Source organism: Egretta garzetta, unplaced genomic scaffold (assembly GCF_000687185.1).
Source record: "Egretta garzetta isolate BGI_Z169 unplaced genomic scaffold, ASM68718v1 scaffold287, whole genome shotgun sequence".
Classification (NCBI taxonomy): domain Eukaryota; kingdom Metazoa; phylum Chordata; class Aves; order Pelecaniformes; family Ardeidae; genus Egretta; species Egretta garzetta.
Genome location: NW_009260435.1, coordinates 4,488,886 through 4,505,413, shown reverse-complemented (window position 1 = coordinate 4,505,413; position 16,528 = coordinate 4,488,886). Strand labels below are relative to the sequence as shown.

General features: G+C 36.9%; 1 protein-coding gene across 1 annotated transcript; it reads left to right on the top strand.

Annotated features, from left to right (window-relative positions):
• The first annotated feature begins 1,842 nt into the window (after positions 1–1,842).
• On the top strand, positions 1,843–16,231 carry RAB8B (RAB8B, member RAS oncogene family). Its single transcript, XM_009643943.2, has 7 exons — positions 1,843–2,078; positions 3,249–3,309; positions 4,710–4,787; positions 5,857–5,946; positions 6,715–6,780; positions 8,952–9,002; positions 9,498–16,231. The coding sequence occupies exons 1-7, from the start codon at positions 1,843–1,845 to the stop codon at positions 9,588–9,590; spliced, it is 675 nt and encodes a 224-aa protein (XP_009642238.2). The 3' UTR covers positions 9,591–16,231.
• Positions 16,232–16,528: the final 297 nt, after the last annotated feature.

The following is a 16,528-nucleotide window of genomic DNA, read 5'->3' as shown; positions in this document are numbered from 1 at the left end:
TGCCAGGGAAATGACAAACCGCAAGAAACCACTCTGTGCAAGGCATGGATTGGCGCACGTGGGTATCTACCTGCAGCACAAGCTTGCTTTTTCAGAAAACCATCCCTACAGGAGTCTTTCAGTCCATGCAGGATTATCTTTAAACCACAGTAGTCTGAATCTAGCTTTCCCAATGTTGTTAAACTTAATTCTAAGACTTCCTAGACACAAGGGAGCTTTTAAAGCTGATTTAATTTACTGTTGTCTGTGATGCAATACCCTTTCCAGAAAAGTCTGTATTTGTGCTTTATAACCATTACACCTTTGAGGCCAAAAGAAAATCTATGCAGAGCAAAGGTCATTTGGTTTTAGACCTGAATACAATTACCTGTGATTTCAGCAGGTGTTGCACCTAGTTAGGAGAAAAATCTGTACAACAGGAGAGACACAAAATCCTATCAAATGTAAAATGGAAACACTCGCCAAACTTCTGTTACATATAATAAGGATTTTTTGAAGTATGCATCATTTTTACATCATTTTTAGAAGAATGCGTGTTAATGAAAGTATCTCTTTGCCTGTAAATCTACTACTGAATCTTGGGAAACTGCAATTGTAGCAGTAGTCATAGCATTTTAAATTAATGCAATTAATTATATGCTGTTAAAAGTGCTGATGTGATATTTCTGCTCATAATTTGTACTCTAACTAATGTGCTAAACTACGTAGCACATAAAGATTAAGTGGATAAAGCTTGGTATTTTCAGTATATTAAAATATTAATATCGCATGTGAGAAGAATGAAAGTCAAATAGTTAATTAATGCACATATTTCATATTCAAATGCTACTTAATACATTAAAAAATCCTGTTGCTTCCTATTTAAGTGAGGGATGAATTCTTAAAGCTAGAAACAGCATTTTCCCAATTAAGATACTCTTGATAATTGTCACTTAAATTACATCTGATAAAAGAGGAAATTACATAAAATTACCTATACCCACCCCACCCCACCCCCAATCTTTTACAGACTATGACTAAATATCAAGTAACTATTTAAGATTCAGTGAAGAACAAAAATGGGCCATTAGTTTCAAAGCAGAGTAATTGGGAGGTACATGGGGGTGGCTGTCCTGGGATTCAAAAATCTGGCAATCATGTGGTGGGACTTGAGCAGTCTCAATTTGCGCTATGTTATAGTACAGGTTTAGATATGTGAAAGTTCATGTAGTCCAGGGTAAAGTCTGTTTGGAAGTGTTGGGTTTGATTCATGCATCCTTCTAAACCTTAAAAGACATTATTAAGCCCTTCTGAAATAATTACTTTTTTTTTTTCACTTATGGCTTAAAATCTGTCTTCAAAATCAATATCAGAACTGGTGGGTACCATGTGGAAGTATAAGGGGGGGTTGCAAAGGAGAGAAGAGTTTTCTTGTTACCTTTTGGAGCTTCCTAGAAAGTCTTAAGTTACTCCTAAGTTCTTGAAAAAAATCCCATGCATGATCTACTTCAGCCTCCTTTGGTAACTATCTGTATAGCTTTTATCTCCTGTGATGCTTTACCATTTACTGTGATGTCTGATTAGGCTGCATTAAACATCAGTTTTCAAAAGTAGATGCCAGTTTTGAAAAGGAGCAAAGGGGTCACAGTATGTATTTTTTTCTCAGAGCAGAGGTTCAAGGGAATTGATTTGAACTGCAGGGGCTATTCAGAAGCTGAGAAAAATATGCATTCAAACTGGTGACCTTATCAGTGTAAAATGGAAGAATTTTGAGATTAATTCTTACTCTCATAATCTTGACTAACTCTAGGAGTGAGTCTGAGTGTGGTCTATTTTCATTGTGTGGAATAATTTACCCTTGACATGTGGGATGCAGCTGAAAACCTTTGTGCATCCTCAGCACTTCCTAGTGTTTGGAAGAAATTACAACTTCAGAATAATTCTTTTGCCTCAGTTTGCTCTTACCAACTTGTCAAAAGGAAATGGAACACTTCCTTTTCATTTATTGCAAAACTTAGAGTATCTCTTTCTCTGGCAGGAATCGACTTTAAGATCAGAACAATAGAATTAGATGGAAAGAAAATCAAGCTACAGATATGGTAAGTATTCCGAAGTAATTAAAGTGTTCAGTGGGTCTTGAATTATCTTTGAGCAGCAATACTTTATTGCTTTTGAGCCTGGGTGTACCTGATGTTTCATACCTTTTATTCATTGACTGGCCATCAGGTTTATGCTTGCTTCTAGCTTGCTCTTGGAGTGGTTCTGCTTCAGTAGCACAGGAAATAACCTTTTCACATGTGAGCATTACAGCAACTTCCTATTTTATCAAAAGCTGCTCTCTTAAATGCGCTTTTAGCTATTCTGGGTGGAAGAGAAGTATTAACTCCATAGCTGTAAACTAAAACATACAACCTAATAAAATGTAATTTCCTCTGATACTTTGATATCCAGTTTTACTCACAAAGGCACAGGTGAGTGGTCATACTCCTTTGCGTGGTGGGTTAGTAGAGACTGAGCCTCCTGATAGCAGCAGATGAGTATTTTTGGAGTAGCATTGTTACATGTGCCAAACACTTTAAATGCTACTGGTGTGTGTAGGGCTCTTGCTGATTTCTCAATTTCTAGCAAAGATAGTCGTGATACTTGCATGCAAGCCAGAATTCGTGTGACTAAGGAAATGAAGTGCCAGAAGTGGTTGGTACAGATTTTCTGTCTGGTATGTAAGTCAAAAAGCTGTTTTTTTGTCAGGCCTGTGGGGTTCAGCTCCCCCTAGGTGTGACTGGTAGCCAAACACTTTGGTCCTCTTCTTCACTCACAGACAGATACTGCTTTGAAGTCATCTAGGATAAAATATCAGCACACTAAGGTATAGTGGCTGATTTTAATAGCTAACTGTATGTGAAAATGCACTATTCTAAAATATTTGCTGCATGTTTTCATTTTTGTTTAATGCAGGACTTGGATGCATCAGAGCTGCCTTATTTAATTATTCTAGGGAAGGCTGTGTAATGCTGAGTTTTATTGCTTGCATGAAAATTTAAATGCTTTTGTGCCATATTTTTGGTGCTGCTATAACCACTTGTAAGTAGGATAGCTTGGGAGTGAGGAAGATGTTGAGGGCTGAAAAAACTTGTGCAAACAGCTTCTAAATGGTATTTTTTCTTAATAGTGATTATCAATACATTGCTACTCTGTTTAAAAAGACATCTCTAAGTACAGAAGAGCATAAAGTTCACCTCCAACAAATACTTGTTCTCACTGAATTTTAGGGATACAGCAGGCCAGGAGAGATTCCGCACAATCACAACAGCTTACTACAGAGGAGCTATGGTGAGTGCTCTCACTTCAAAAAAAATTAGGCACAACTAGTGTAACTGGTTTGCTGTTCTTAAGGTTATATCATGTAAGTCTTGAACTGGAGGATTGGATAATTGTGGCTTGAGATGCGGGGAATAAAATTTGTGGTTTCATTGGGGTTTTTTTTGTTTTGGGGTTGTTTTTGTTCTTCATTTTTAGACCTGCTGGTACTTTGCCTAGTTCTGTTTTTGTGATGAAACTTCAAGACCTATTGTCATCTTTAATATAATTAAAATTTCTGCAGATATAATAAGCTAAGTTGCTAAGCTTTAACCAGACACATTTTTTTTAATGCAATCAACCCCTTTAAATATTTGAAGTGTTTGAAAAATAGGTACTGAATGATTTTAATATGAAAAGTGTATTTCACTGAATTGCTTTTCCTTCAGCCAGTAGAGAATGAAGAATTTGGGCGAGAAATACAGTCACCTACAAAAGCTACTGTTACTTTTTCTTCCATTGAGAAGGACTTGAAGTCAAATAACTGACTTAGAACCTGCACTCTTTGTGGCACAACTGCTTATAGTGGTTCTTAATGCTATGATTTGAGATACTTTATGTTGGGACACTGTTAATTTCAACTTGCTGATTACTAGCTATGCTGCTACTGCATGTTCTTACCGCTTTTTGTGAACATATCCGTTCCATTCATAGGCTGGCTGTGGGTCCAAATAACTCCACTGTTACAGAATACAGATGGGGAGAAATAGTAATGGTTGTGGCTCTGTGTTAGAGCCTTCTAGTACTTAAAAAGGATTTGGCAGTGACGTGGTCTTCTCCACACCTCCCAGTCCATGGCCAAGGACTTTTCTTTGTCCTATGAGGAATGATGTGAAAGGCAATAAGGAATGGAGGTGAACCTGGCAATCTGTCCGTAATGAAGCTGTTGTGTGGTTTCCCATGCTTTGCTAACTGTTGAGAGCCTACACTAGTATACATACATAACTGTCTGAAAGAGCTAAAGCTTCTGGGAGAGTACCTAGTGTTAGCTTTGCTGTAAGTATCTACTGGCCCCAGCAGACTGGATCTCACAGGTCTGTCATCTGTGACTGCTTAAAGCTGCTACTTCTAAACTTGACTTTAACAGTAGAGTCCTGGTTGCTGTTGTAGTAGAATTTCTAAACTTTTCCTGACTAGGCTAATAATCTAAAACTTCATATTAGGTGCTGTCTTTGACCTCTAACAGTGACAAAAAACATTAGATAGTAATATTTTCGGTAAATTCTCAGTAGTGGCATAGTGCTTTGAGAAAGGATTATAAGGGCAGAAGTCATATGTTGGACTTCCTGCAAGTATAATCAAGCCAACAGCATACATCAAAAGTCAACCAACAGTGCTAGCTCATCTAACTGGACCGTCTTAATTTTATTTAGGGAATTATGCTGGTGTATGACATCACAAATGAGAAGTCTTTTGACAACATAAAAAACTGGATAAGAAACATAGAGGAGGTAGGTGCTTTGGAAAATACTTACTCCATCTTACGGTTTCCCTGGGACAAATAATAATCAAGTAATTGTTCACTTTCATTATAGTAGGCAAGATATATGGCCAAATGAGACTGTGCAGTGAATGCAAGAGTGGTTATTAATGGGGAGAATATGATCTCATTCATCTAGGGATAGAAGGTAGAAAACTTAAGTTTAAAAAGTAAGCATAAATTGTTTCACAACTGCTCTTACTCTATGACTTCTATTCTTTTTTGCTTTTGGGTGTGTCTAAGGAATGGGAAGGAGCAGGTTCTTAGGGTGTCTGCCTTTCACTGAGAAGATGACAGATCTGTCTAATTTCAGTTGTTACTGTATTGTGTGTTTGTCCAGTTAGAGATTTTTTTTTGACCTTTTCATTTGGTCTTGGGTAAGCTTCCTTCCTGCTACCTCATTGTAAATTATTTAATGGGACATGCTGTCAAGTAAGGATAGGTCATTATGAAGTTAGAGGAGAAATCTTAATTTTAGTGAAGCTGTAGATAGGTAACAGAATCCTACTGTTTTTCATTGGGCTTTTCTTTAGTATCATTCTTTGACTCTTAAGCAAAATTCCTGTATTAGTGACCAGTTTGATCCCATAGTGACTGGGCTAGAAAAGTTCTCTTGTTGAAGTGATTATTACTTTAAAAGCCTTTTATTAGTAATCTATTTTAAAAAATGCAAATGTATTGCATAATGATACTCCAACCAAATACCCCAGATGTCCATGCACCACTTCAAAGTAAAGTGTGTACCGTTACGTTTCCAGAATAGCCGTGTGCCTGTGCGCAACCTGGCACAGAGCTCATGGTACTGTACTTGATCTGCAATAATATTCAGGCAAATTTCATCTAGGAGTATTTATTCCAACATAATTTAATGTTTAAATATGAAATTGCTTGTTTCAAAAGTCAGTCTCTTTCTCAGTAATGCCTTCACATTAGGTAACTTTTTAAAAATAAAATACTCGTTTGTGGGTGAGTTTGACAGGTAAGTTTCTTCTAAGTAATGATGCATTTTGTTTCTGAGAGATTACTTTTGCTTCTTTCAGCATGCCTCTTCAGATGTAGAAAGAATGATTCTGGGTAACAAATGCGATATGAATGAAAAAAGACAAGTCTCAAAAGAAAAGGGGGAGAAGGTAAGCTTTGGTGTCTTACCTTATGTAGGAGCCTACTTTTCTTAGGATTTTGGCTGCTGGATATTTGGTATGTTTTAGGCATATGAGAGATAATGGGCCTTAAATCTCTTGTTTCAGAAACCTTTATGTATTACAGGATGCTGAGTTTGAGTTTTTTGTTTTTTAAATAGCACTTGACTGTCTTCAAGTTTGAATAAACTTAATGGTGCTATTGTCTTGAGGGGAATATCCGGTAAAGAACATTAACCTTTGCTATAGCATGAAGTATTCTAAATGTCAATATAAAGCTTTGTATATAGTTGGATCATATTGTACTCAGTTCGCCATGGTGGTTACTTACTCTTGTAAGTATTGTTATTAAAGCTTTAAGTAATGAGTTGTTCTGTAGAACGAACAAGCAAGAAAGAATACTATAAAATCTGTCATGTACACAGCTAAAGTAATGCAGTTGATAGTTACACAGCTTGTTTTCCATATCAGTGAAGAATCTATCTTACTGTTCTTTTAGGTCCTAAATAAATCTTTTGTGAGCAATTAATCTCTTTGTTGGTTTTGAATTTACCTGAGGGTATGGCCTGTTCTAATATTTTGTCTAATTGTCCAGTAACTTTAACGTTTTTGCAAGAGAAAAGCAGAAATTAAGCTTGTTTGGTTTTGTTTTTAAAGCTTGCTGCATCATACAGTATCTATTCTATTATGAACATACGTGAAATATGCCTTTTACAAAGGAACTTCAAAAACACTGAAAAACTTTAACCTCTCTTCCAGTTAGCAATTGATTATGGAATCAAATTTTTGGAGACAAGTGCAAAATCCAGCATAAATGTGGAAGAGGTAAGTGATGGGTGTTGAACTACTACTATTGAGGCATGTATCATGATGTACTGGGCTTTCTAACCTGATCTGGGACCTGAAGTCCCAACTGTGCTCCTGGGTCACCAGTCTTGTTATATAGAGAGAGCTTCTTTAAAATCCAGCATTTCTTATTTTTTGGTAATGTCTGGAATTGTTTTTTAAATGGATGTTAACAGAGTGGTTTACTGTTACTGTAGCAAACAGTTGCTTTACACTTCTGTGCCTCACTACTTAAATTGCGTTGCTTTTGGATGGGGAATAGGTGTAATTTTAGAACAATGTTTTGTGCAGGAAGTTGGGTTCAAGATTCTTTACTTTCAGAATAACGTGCTACTGTGTCAAGGAACTTTCAGGTTACTTCTAAATATGTGCTATGCAGATGAGACTGAAGATTCGTACATTAACCTGGAACACCAGCATAGACCGTCATAAGCTGATGTTAGAGGAGGAATAAGGATTATAATACTCTATCTATAGACTTGCAATCTGTTTTCCTGCAAATAAATATTGTGCTAAACCTGCAAGATCCCTATTTGTGAGAGCATAAGGAAATAGAATCGGAAGGAAGAGTGGCTCAACTCCAGTCCATCTTACCATGAATTGCTCCTGTCATCTCAGGGAAAGTGGAGGGAGGATCTTAACTCTATGAAAAGCATGGATAAGAAAGTAATATGTTATCAACAGGCAGTTACATTGAGATTCATTCATTCAGATAAGGCAGACCTGGTCTTCAATGTTGTTCCTGTACCTAATCATCTAAAAGCCTTTCGATGTGTATTGATGGGATATCTTTTAAAAGTCCTCCAAACACACGCTTAATTCAGATCATGCAGCTAACCAATTAACTAGAAACTAAAAGGATTGTTACTTTAAAATAACATGACTGATGCCATGCCAGCCAAGTGGGGTTTTTTTTTTTTCTGATTTCAGGGTAATTGTTTTACAATATAGTTAGAATGGACTTACTTGCATCATGCTGCATCTGGACTAGTGCTTGACCTGATTTTCACAGTGTCATTATGATTCTTACAGCAGACCATACCAGTGGTGGATAGCAGTAGTCTTCTAATAAAAAGTGCCTATCTTTTTCATTAATTCCTCCAGGTGGTTGACCTGCTCTTTCGTGACATGCTCTGCAATTTCATTTTAACTCCTGTAGGTCACTAGATGTACAACATTAGTTTGTGCTTACTCCAAATGACTTGGCTACCTGAATATTTTTTTAAATTTTCACATGAATAGTGAAGAAAGCATTAAAAAATGCAGATGGGATAGGCATTCAGCAAGGAACAATTTAGTCGTCTTTCCACCAAATGCTTAGCTTGTGAGGAATGACACAATTGTGATATTGTTGCGATCGGAAGTAAATTAATTTATTTTATTTGTTGTGATTTATTTGCATTAAACGAATGTCTGTGGATATATTCCAAACACAATGAGAGGTGAAATATTTACAGTTTTTTACATTCTGCAACTGTCCTTGGGTTGTTGATATCTCCAGATAGCCTAAAATCTTGCTTTTCCCTGCTTCTGGAGAATTGCAGAATTTTTCTGCTACAGAAGTTTCTCCATTCCTTCATACATTGAAGTCTGAGATGCTGAGATTTGCCAGAGTTGGGTTTTGGTGGGGGATGTGTTTAATAGGGATGTTGGAATTAGAAATAACATTATAAATAGCCCAGGAGCAAAAGTTCTGGAGCACAGAAAGCAAGCTACCTTAATGTGAATTCCCAGGTGTGCCATCCTCAAACCTCCCTGTGGGTTTCTAGTTGCAATGCACAGTGCAGTTTGGCCAAAAAAAAAAAAAAAGAGAGAGAAGTGAAGTATTTAGTGTATGCAGTCTTCTCTTCAGCAGGTTTGGTTTTTTTTTTTTTTTCCCAAGAGGTATGAGATGGGAAAGTCTGTTTACTTGCTTCAAAGATTCGAGGGATGGAGGCTAAAAATAAATATTTTTTTCTTCTTAAGGATGTTTATTGCAGTTTTAAGTAAACAACTATTGCTTGCACACAGAATGCCTTGCGACTCAAAGTGCTAGCAGTGGCCTATAGAATACTGTATTATTAATGTGTCTGGCTACTCCAAGTCTACTTTATCTTGAATGTGTCTTGTGACTAACTTTTTTTTTTTTTCTTATTTCTGCTCCTCACCAGGCATTTTTCACACTTGCACGGGACATTATGACAAAGCTCAACAGAAAAATGGTTTGTATTTCCAATTGGCATACAAACTAGATACATTGAAATGATTGCTATAATAGCTGGCTGAGTAGCAGCCCTACCAAAAAACTCCTGGGGATTACAGTGGATGGATGCTAGATCAAATTTGAGCAAACAGTGCTTTATCAGACTTTATTACACATCAGTGTGTAATGGTTCTTTATTTTGCATGAACATTAACATTGGGCAGCCTGAAGCCCATGTGTTCTTTTGAAATGTAACAGTGTGATCCTTGCTTTATTAAATATCAAATTACGTAGACACTCCTTCACTTGAGATCTGGATTGTTGAATAAATGTTTCTTTTTAAAGTAGGCAGTTTTACTGGGTGATAACAGGGTCTGGATAATTGCGGAGCTCAAGCTGCAACAAACCACCGCTCTGGTTACTGCTTTTCAAGGGGTGCGGTGGGGAGGGAAACTGGGAAAGCTAGACTTACTTTTTCTGCATTTTTTGATGTTGATATTCTTTTCTCTTTCAGAATGACAACAGTTCATCAGGGGCAGGTGGGCCAGTAAAAATAACAGAAAATCGATCTAAGAAGAGCAGCTTCTTTCGATGCACGCTACTTTGATGAACTTCTAATGATAGACTGCAGCACACTTAGAACCTTTTCTGCTTCTTTGAAAGCACAGGGTCACAAAGCCTCAGAAATAATACCACCAAGCTGCTGCTGAGAGCTCCATTGAACGTAGACTGCGATACACAAAGTACCAAGTGGATTTTGCTTACTAAGCCTATTGACCTGTCAGGCTCTTCTTTCTCAGATATGGAAGCTATGAAGTGGAGACACAAATGCAAGAGTTAACTTGTTTTCCTTTTTTACTTTCTGTTTTATTGCCTGTTGCAAAAGCTGCTATGTTTCTTTTAACTTTGCACATCCATATTGGCCTCTTACTGCCTGTTACAGCACAATCTTACATTTGTATTTGCACAGTTTGACTTGTAAGATTCTTAACAGATTTGTGCAGGTTTTTCTTTCTCTTTTTAAACACATTTATTTTCAAGCAGAAGAGCCAGGGGAAAAATTAAGTCTCAGTTCCATTATTTTCTATGCTGTATACTTGTGGCCATGACTGCAGTATGGATGTTGACACTCTAGTGATAAGAATTACTGTAACAATTGCCATTTAACAATTTGTATGGATTTTGTCTCTTAGATGCACAAATCTGTTAATGCAGAAGCTATGGCTTCTATTCTGAATGTAGTATGTTGCTTTTCTTTCTTTACCAGACTTAGCAAAGTTGTGCTCCGAATTGCCAGTCACTGTCTTGATTCACAGATGCACTTTTCAGTTATTTGAATAAACACAGTGTCTTTCCTCACTTAACTTCCATTTGTTAGCTCAAACTGTCTGCACCTTTTTTTGTTTCTGATGAGGAAGTACACTCTGGAGTTGAAATCATCGTCACAAATAGGCCTCATCACTATCACTTTAAGTGGCTTGTGGAAGCTGAGTGCATGGGTTTTGAGTAACCTCATTGTGGATTATTCATTTGTTCAGAAATGACTGCTTCTAAAGGTGACTTCCATTTCTACTGTAATGCTAAGGATAGTTCAGTTTGTTAGTGTCTGTAGGCTTTGACCCTTGACAATGCAGGCATCCAAAAACTGGCTTCCTGTGCAGTTGCTAAAGTTTATCAAGTTCTGGCTCTAAGGAAATGGTCACATTAGGGCTATAATGTACTACTAGTTATGCAGTTAATGATGAATGTGTGAAGCCCTCTTTGGTCTGCTTGAGCAGTTATTTTTTTTCATCAAAAACTGGTACAGTGACCTAGACTGTTAGAAGCAGAGTTGAAATGTAGTTGCCTTTTTTACTCAACTGAGCATTGTATAACCTAGTCTTTGTTCTACTACTTTTTTATTGTCTTCTGAAAACTTTCCTCGATGAGCAATTAAAACAGGTGCTTTAGTTCTGTTGATGTGCCAAACTTGGACCATTGTAAGCTTTAACTACAAGTTTGTGCCCAGCATGTTTGTTATTAGGGGATAGGTGCATTCTGTCATTGCCACAGTTAATGTCTGACGTGCTTGTTTTTGCTTCACTACATTGTCTGGGGCTGTAAACAGTGAGTTGGTTGTTACCACAGGTAACTGCTTCATTTTGTGGTGTCAGGTACTGAATTTGTCATCTCTAGGTCTGTTGTAAATGTTTTGAAAGTGAACGGGCCAATAGCGTTAGATGTAAAAACTTTTGATTGTAAAAGGTTTAACAGTAGTAGCTGGTTCCATAAAGTTTGAAGTGGTTATCAACCTGTCCCCACATGTAGTTCAATAGAAATAGTTACTGTAACTAGATGGTGAATCTCATAAACCGATGTTGCTGCACTAAAACAGAAAAATCTTCATGGCAACAAGGTTTAGTGAAAAAAAAAAGCAACCCTAACTGCTCTGTTGTCTACCCTTGATTTTTTTCTCGGGCAGCCTAAAGCAGTTATGTTTTCTGTATGGGGAAAAAAAGTGCTTCTATACAGAAAGTGTTGTGACACCAATTATGAATGTTGTTTATTTTCAGTAATTTACCTCTGACTATTTGGTGTCGTAATACTTTGATTTTTATCTCAGGGGTTGTCTGCAAACCAAAACTGACATGTTCTGTGTTTGGCACCGTTTACAGAATGCTTTGTATTGTTTTTCCTGTCTTCGCTGTGTGGTTAAATGTTCATTCGATATTAGTCTCCATGAACTTCCCTTTGAAAGAGCCTGTAAGTAAGTAGTAGAGTCTATGAAGTGCTTCTTGAAGCAGCAGCAAGTTGGGGTATCTGCTCTGTAGGGGGGTGGGGGGAGGGGGAGAGAAAAAAAAACTTGCTATTTTCTTACATTTAGCTGTGCTAAACTGTACATAAATGTGAGGTAAGACCATAGGAAATTCACTTTATGCATGATAAAATAATGCAGTAAATATTTCACCTTGCTTAATGTTCATGTAAAGTTCATGTTTTTCTATTTGTAGAAGAATTTAATGCAATTTTGTTGTCCCCTGCTGAAACTGAAGAATTCTAATTTCATGTGGTCTTATGGATAAGGTAAAATGCAGATTTCTCTCTCTTCCTTTGTTGTTTTGCCCCCACCCCTCTTCTCCAGCAGTATTAAATGGCTGAGTGGCTGCACTTTATTGGTGTGCTAACTTTTGGTCAGTATAGACCTCTTTCTGTGTACAGTCTGCCTTGTCAGACATTGAAAAATGTGCTGTATCTTAGCGTGCAAATTGGCTGTATGTTTTACTGGGAATTTTTTTAGCTATATTTTCCTTTAGACAAGCGGGTGATGATAAATGGTATGTTCTGCCTATGCATCAGATGCTGGGTACTACAGGCTTTTCTAATATCACTATGATTGCTTTGTGCAGTCTCTGTTGCTACTTCGCTGAAGATGATATAATCTAAATTTTGAAGGACTCTTAACTATACCTCAACTAGTTAGTGTTCTAGTGTCCATTAGAATGAAAGTCATGTAATTATTATTCTTTAAGCAGCAAATATATTTCTGTTTTGTTCCAGAAATTGCCATTAACCTTTCAGGAAAGGCAGACATTTTTTGGTGCATTTCGATAAAACAAGAATGCTGTTTATGCTATTGAGTTTTAGGAAATCTTTTTCTCAGCCCCATGTCTGTGCACTGTATCTTGATGAATTTTTTTTCTAAATGGTTTAAAAAAAAAAAAAGCTAAACAAAAAACAAACTGGTCTCAGTGCTTTGCAATTTTAGCTTTTAGTTTGTGCTCAGCAAAACACGCACAAGAATATTTTGTTGAGTGTGTATAGAATATTTGGTTTACTTACTGTCTGGAAGTTCTATTATTGCTAAAGCTTAAAACCACTCATGAAACTTAACGCAGCTCACTTTTCTATTTGGGGGACAGTCTCAAAAATGCTAATTGACTTTTCAGACCTGTAGTTCTTTTTACAGAAAGTATTTCCCATTGTAAGTACCGTTCCCATACTAGTCTGCTGAAGTCAAGTGAATTAAGTGGATCATTTTCACAAGTGAATAACGGAGTCTTGAATATACATATCACATTAAAATATTGTGAATGGGTAATGATTTGAAAGTACATGAGTAATAATGTAAAACACGTAAGTGTGGTGTTTGTGAAAATGCATCTGTTACTTTGTTATCTATTAATGTAACTGAAATTTTGCTATGTTAAACTTCATACGGATTGGTCTGTAGGTGATAATAGGCCTCTCCTCCATTCACTGCACTGCGTATGCCATTCTCATTAAATAAAACTTGTATTTGTTTCTCCCACAAAAGCAGGATTTCCATTAATTTTTCTTGTTTCTGGTGAATCTAAGTGTTTTAGTGCATTCCTATGGCCTTACGAACATTTTTGCAAATAAAACTTCAATTACAATTATTTTAATGCTGTGTAGCTACTAAATTCAGAATAAAAAGTATAGTCCTTGAGAAAATGCTTAATTTTGAAATAGAAGTGTTCTACTGTGTGTGTTTAAGCACATTTTATCTCTGGTATAAAGGTGTAATGTGAAAAGCTCCTGCAGATAAAAGTGAACTTGTCATGTGGTTAACTTGTAAACCTAACCATTACTTGTGTATTGATGTGTTTAGACAAAAAACCCAAACCCTACCCCTAAAAAAACCTTCACGCTCCAATGATTTTATTATTCCATGTGAACTTTTTTACAACGTGTGTCTCAAATAAAAGTTACATAATGAAAAGTATCTGGAGTATTTTGTATGAAATATTCCACGGAGTTGTTACACAGTTGGCATTTCCACTCTATTTTATACATCTGTTGTGGAACTCCAGCTGAGTTGCATCTGTAAAGCTTTGCTTAACTTCAGTGGCAAACCACAAGCGTTTTTGTATGGCTTTGCTTGTTCCTAAACTTGACTGTTCTTTGAAATATCCTTTATTCCTGTAGTGATTGCTTAAATCTAAGTATATTATTTCAGTGACCTTCAGCTTCATAAGGAACCATTTTTCCAGACATTTAGCATTATGAAACATCCTACCAAAGTAACTTCTGAGCAATGCCAGTAAAGATAACGAGACACACTCTTCAATTTGATTAAGAATTATCTGCTCACTTAAGCGGTTAACAGATTCTTTTTTCTTGTTGTTTTAAATCAGCATTACGTGAAAGGTATGACTCTTAGGTAACCTGAGGCACAAATATAATGAATTAATACAGCAAGTATTGTTTGTCCAGCTTCCTTCAACACTGAATATTGATAAATTATTGTGGTTTGACAGTTACTCACGGTTGATATGAAAATTAGCAAACTTAAGGAAAGAATGTTTTTTGTCTACCCAAACAAAAGTAGATTAACGGTTAAGACACCCAAGTGGGCACCCTTAGGAATAAATGGGAAACATGGATGACAAGTAGCTTCTGAAGTTTGTGCTTTTGACATGTTTTACATAAACTGTATTTAGCAGAAAGGATGTATTGTCTCTTTACCTTAAGCAACAGAAAGCTAGAGTTACATTCTTGTTATGCCTTGTTATTTGTTGGTTTTGTTTTGTTTTGTGGTTTTTTTTCAGACTGCTTCTGGTAGACAAGTTTGCTGCTTTAGGGCCAGCTGTTAAAACATTATTTGCAGATCCTCTTGATCTGAACTGGTTCTGGATGCTCAGCAGTCCTAAAATCGCTTCTGCAAGTCCTTCAGTTCTCACAGAAGTTAGTGGCATGCATCTGCATCCCAATAACATTGTAAATATGTTTGCATTTTCCATTTGTTAAAAGGAAATAGCAGGCATACTTACACTGCTTTAAAATGGTGATTTATTACGGTTCTTGGATCTATTTTTGGTTGCAGGCTAACAATTACTATACAAATAGTGCACACTTGTAGACCAGAGGCAAGTTGTTGGTACACGTGTAGAATGTATCCAGCTTTTATCATCTGGTAAATTGCCTTTTTCCTAAATGATTCTTTTTCCAACTTGGTTGACTAGCGGCTCTTTAGAATTCTTGAGCTATACCAAAGTCATCAATATAATGCAAGATTTCAAAATAATTTTTCTTTAGAAAGATTCTAATCTTCAAGAGATACATAAATGAAGCTTTTATGTTGCATAATGTTACTCTTGCCATCTAGAGGTTTAAAGAAAGGGCATGGAATGGAATGCGAAACATAGTGAGGAGAATTTTTACTGCTCTAGGATGTTTTGTACTTGCTTCAAAATTTTTTTTACCGACTTCAGCAGAGCATGTCGGCACTAAAGTTTCTGTTGTGAACAAATGTTACATAAATTCTCCTGAGCACATATTCAGTACATATTGTTCCTTCAGTTTGCGAAATAAAGTTGTAACTTGTGAGCAGGATACAAACATTTTCCTCATCTGAGGAATTAAGGTTGAATGAATTGTGGAAAGTGTGTGTAACTTGAACCCTACTACTGAATACATTGTACTGACTTCAAAGTGAACAAGAATTCTGCAAACATTCACTAAGTGTTGAGAATTTCACCCCATTTCTTCTTAAATTCCTTCCTTGAGTAGATGATCGAGATGACTTACTGCAGCTGTGTCGTCTTCTGCTTATGCCACCACTCCAAAGCAGTGTCTGTGGCACACAGCTACAGCTGGTATCCCAAGGCCTTGTGTTAGGCAGTGGTCTCTTAAATTGATGGACTTGTTTCAAAATGGTTTTTGATTTCTCAGGGAAACGTTACCATTGTGCTCACTAACCTTTCTGACTTGGTTTAACAACTTTGTGGAACAGCAGAAAGGGATGATGTTACTGTGATGTTACTTACCTTGGGACAGAAAATGGCAGGCTCCAGAGCTGCTGGGCTGGCACCTTTCTCAACTGCTTACGTTCACAGTTTGTGATACTTGTGGCACTATTTCATCCACATATGTACTTTTGTTGGGCTACTGGCAATGTGCTCAGCTCTAAAGAAAAGTGCAGTCTTAATTAACTACAACTGAAGTACAAATTATGTCAATAATGCTTTTTTTTAAAAAAAATATTGAATGTTTAATTTATTTTCAAGGCTGTTTGCAAATCCTTAGTGTTACTTTACTTTTACTTTCTCTTCTTTTTTTTTTCCCCAGGCAACATAGCAACTAACTAGCTCTGGTACGTATTCTAGATTAAGGACAGAATTTTTCCAAGAAGCCTGAGCAAGTTCTGTCCATGGCTAGCGCAGCCGAATACCGCTTCTGAGTTTCCTCACCCCAAATGCTATGACTTTGTAAAACTCACGTTTATGCTGTGAACCAATAAAATAGAGGGAAAAGGCAAGCACCTGTGTCAAATACTGTTTATAAGTAGCATTGGTAAGTGTACTTGAAATTAGGAAATTGCTAAGCACCGCCTTGTGCTAAGTGTGGGGATGGACAAGCCTTCAAAAATAGTATTCGGTTACTTTTGAGTACCGCGTCCTCTTTAGCACGCATGGCTACGTTACTCTGCGGGTATTTTATTCGTTTCAGGGGAGGGGAAAGGAAAAAACCCGTGTAGCACAAGGTAGCACTGAAGCCGTTTCCCCTCCTTGACTCCCCGACGCCGCTTCCCGCCCAGCGCCGCCC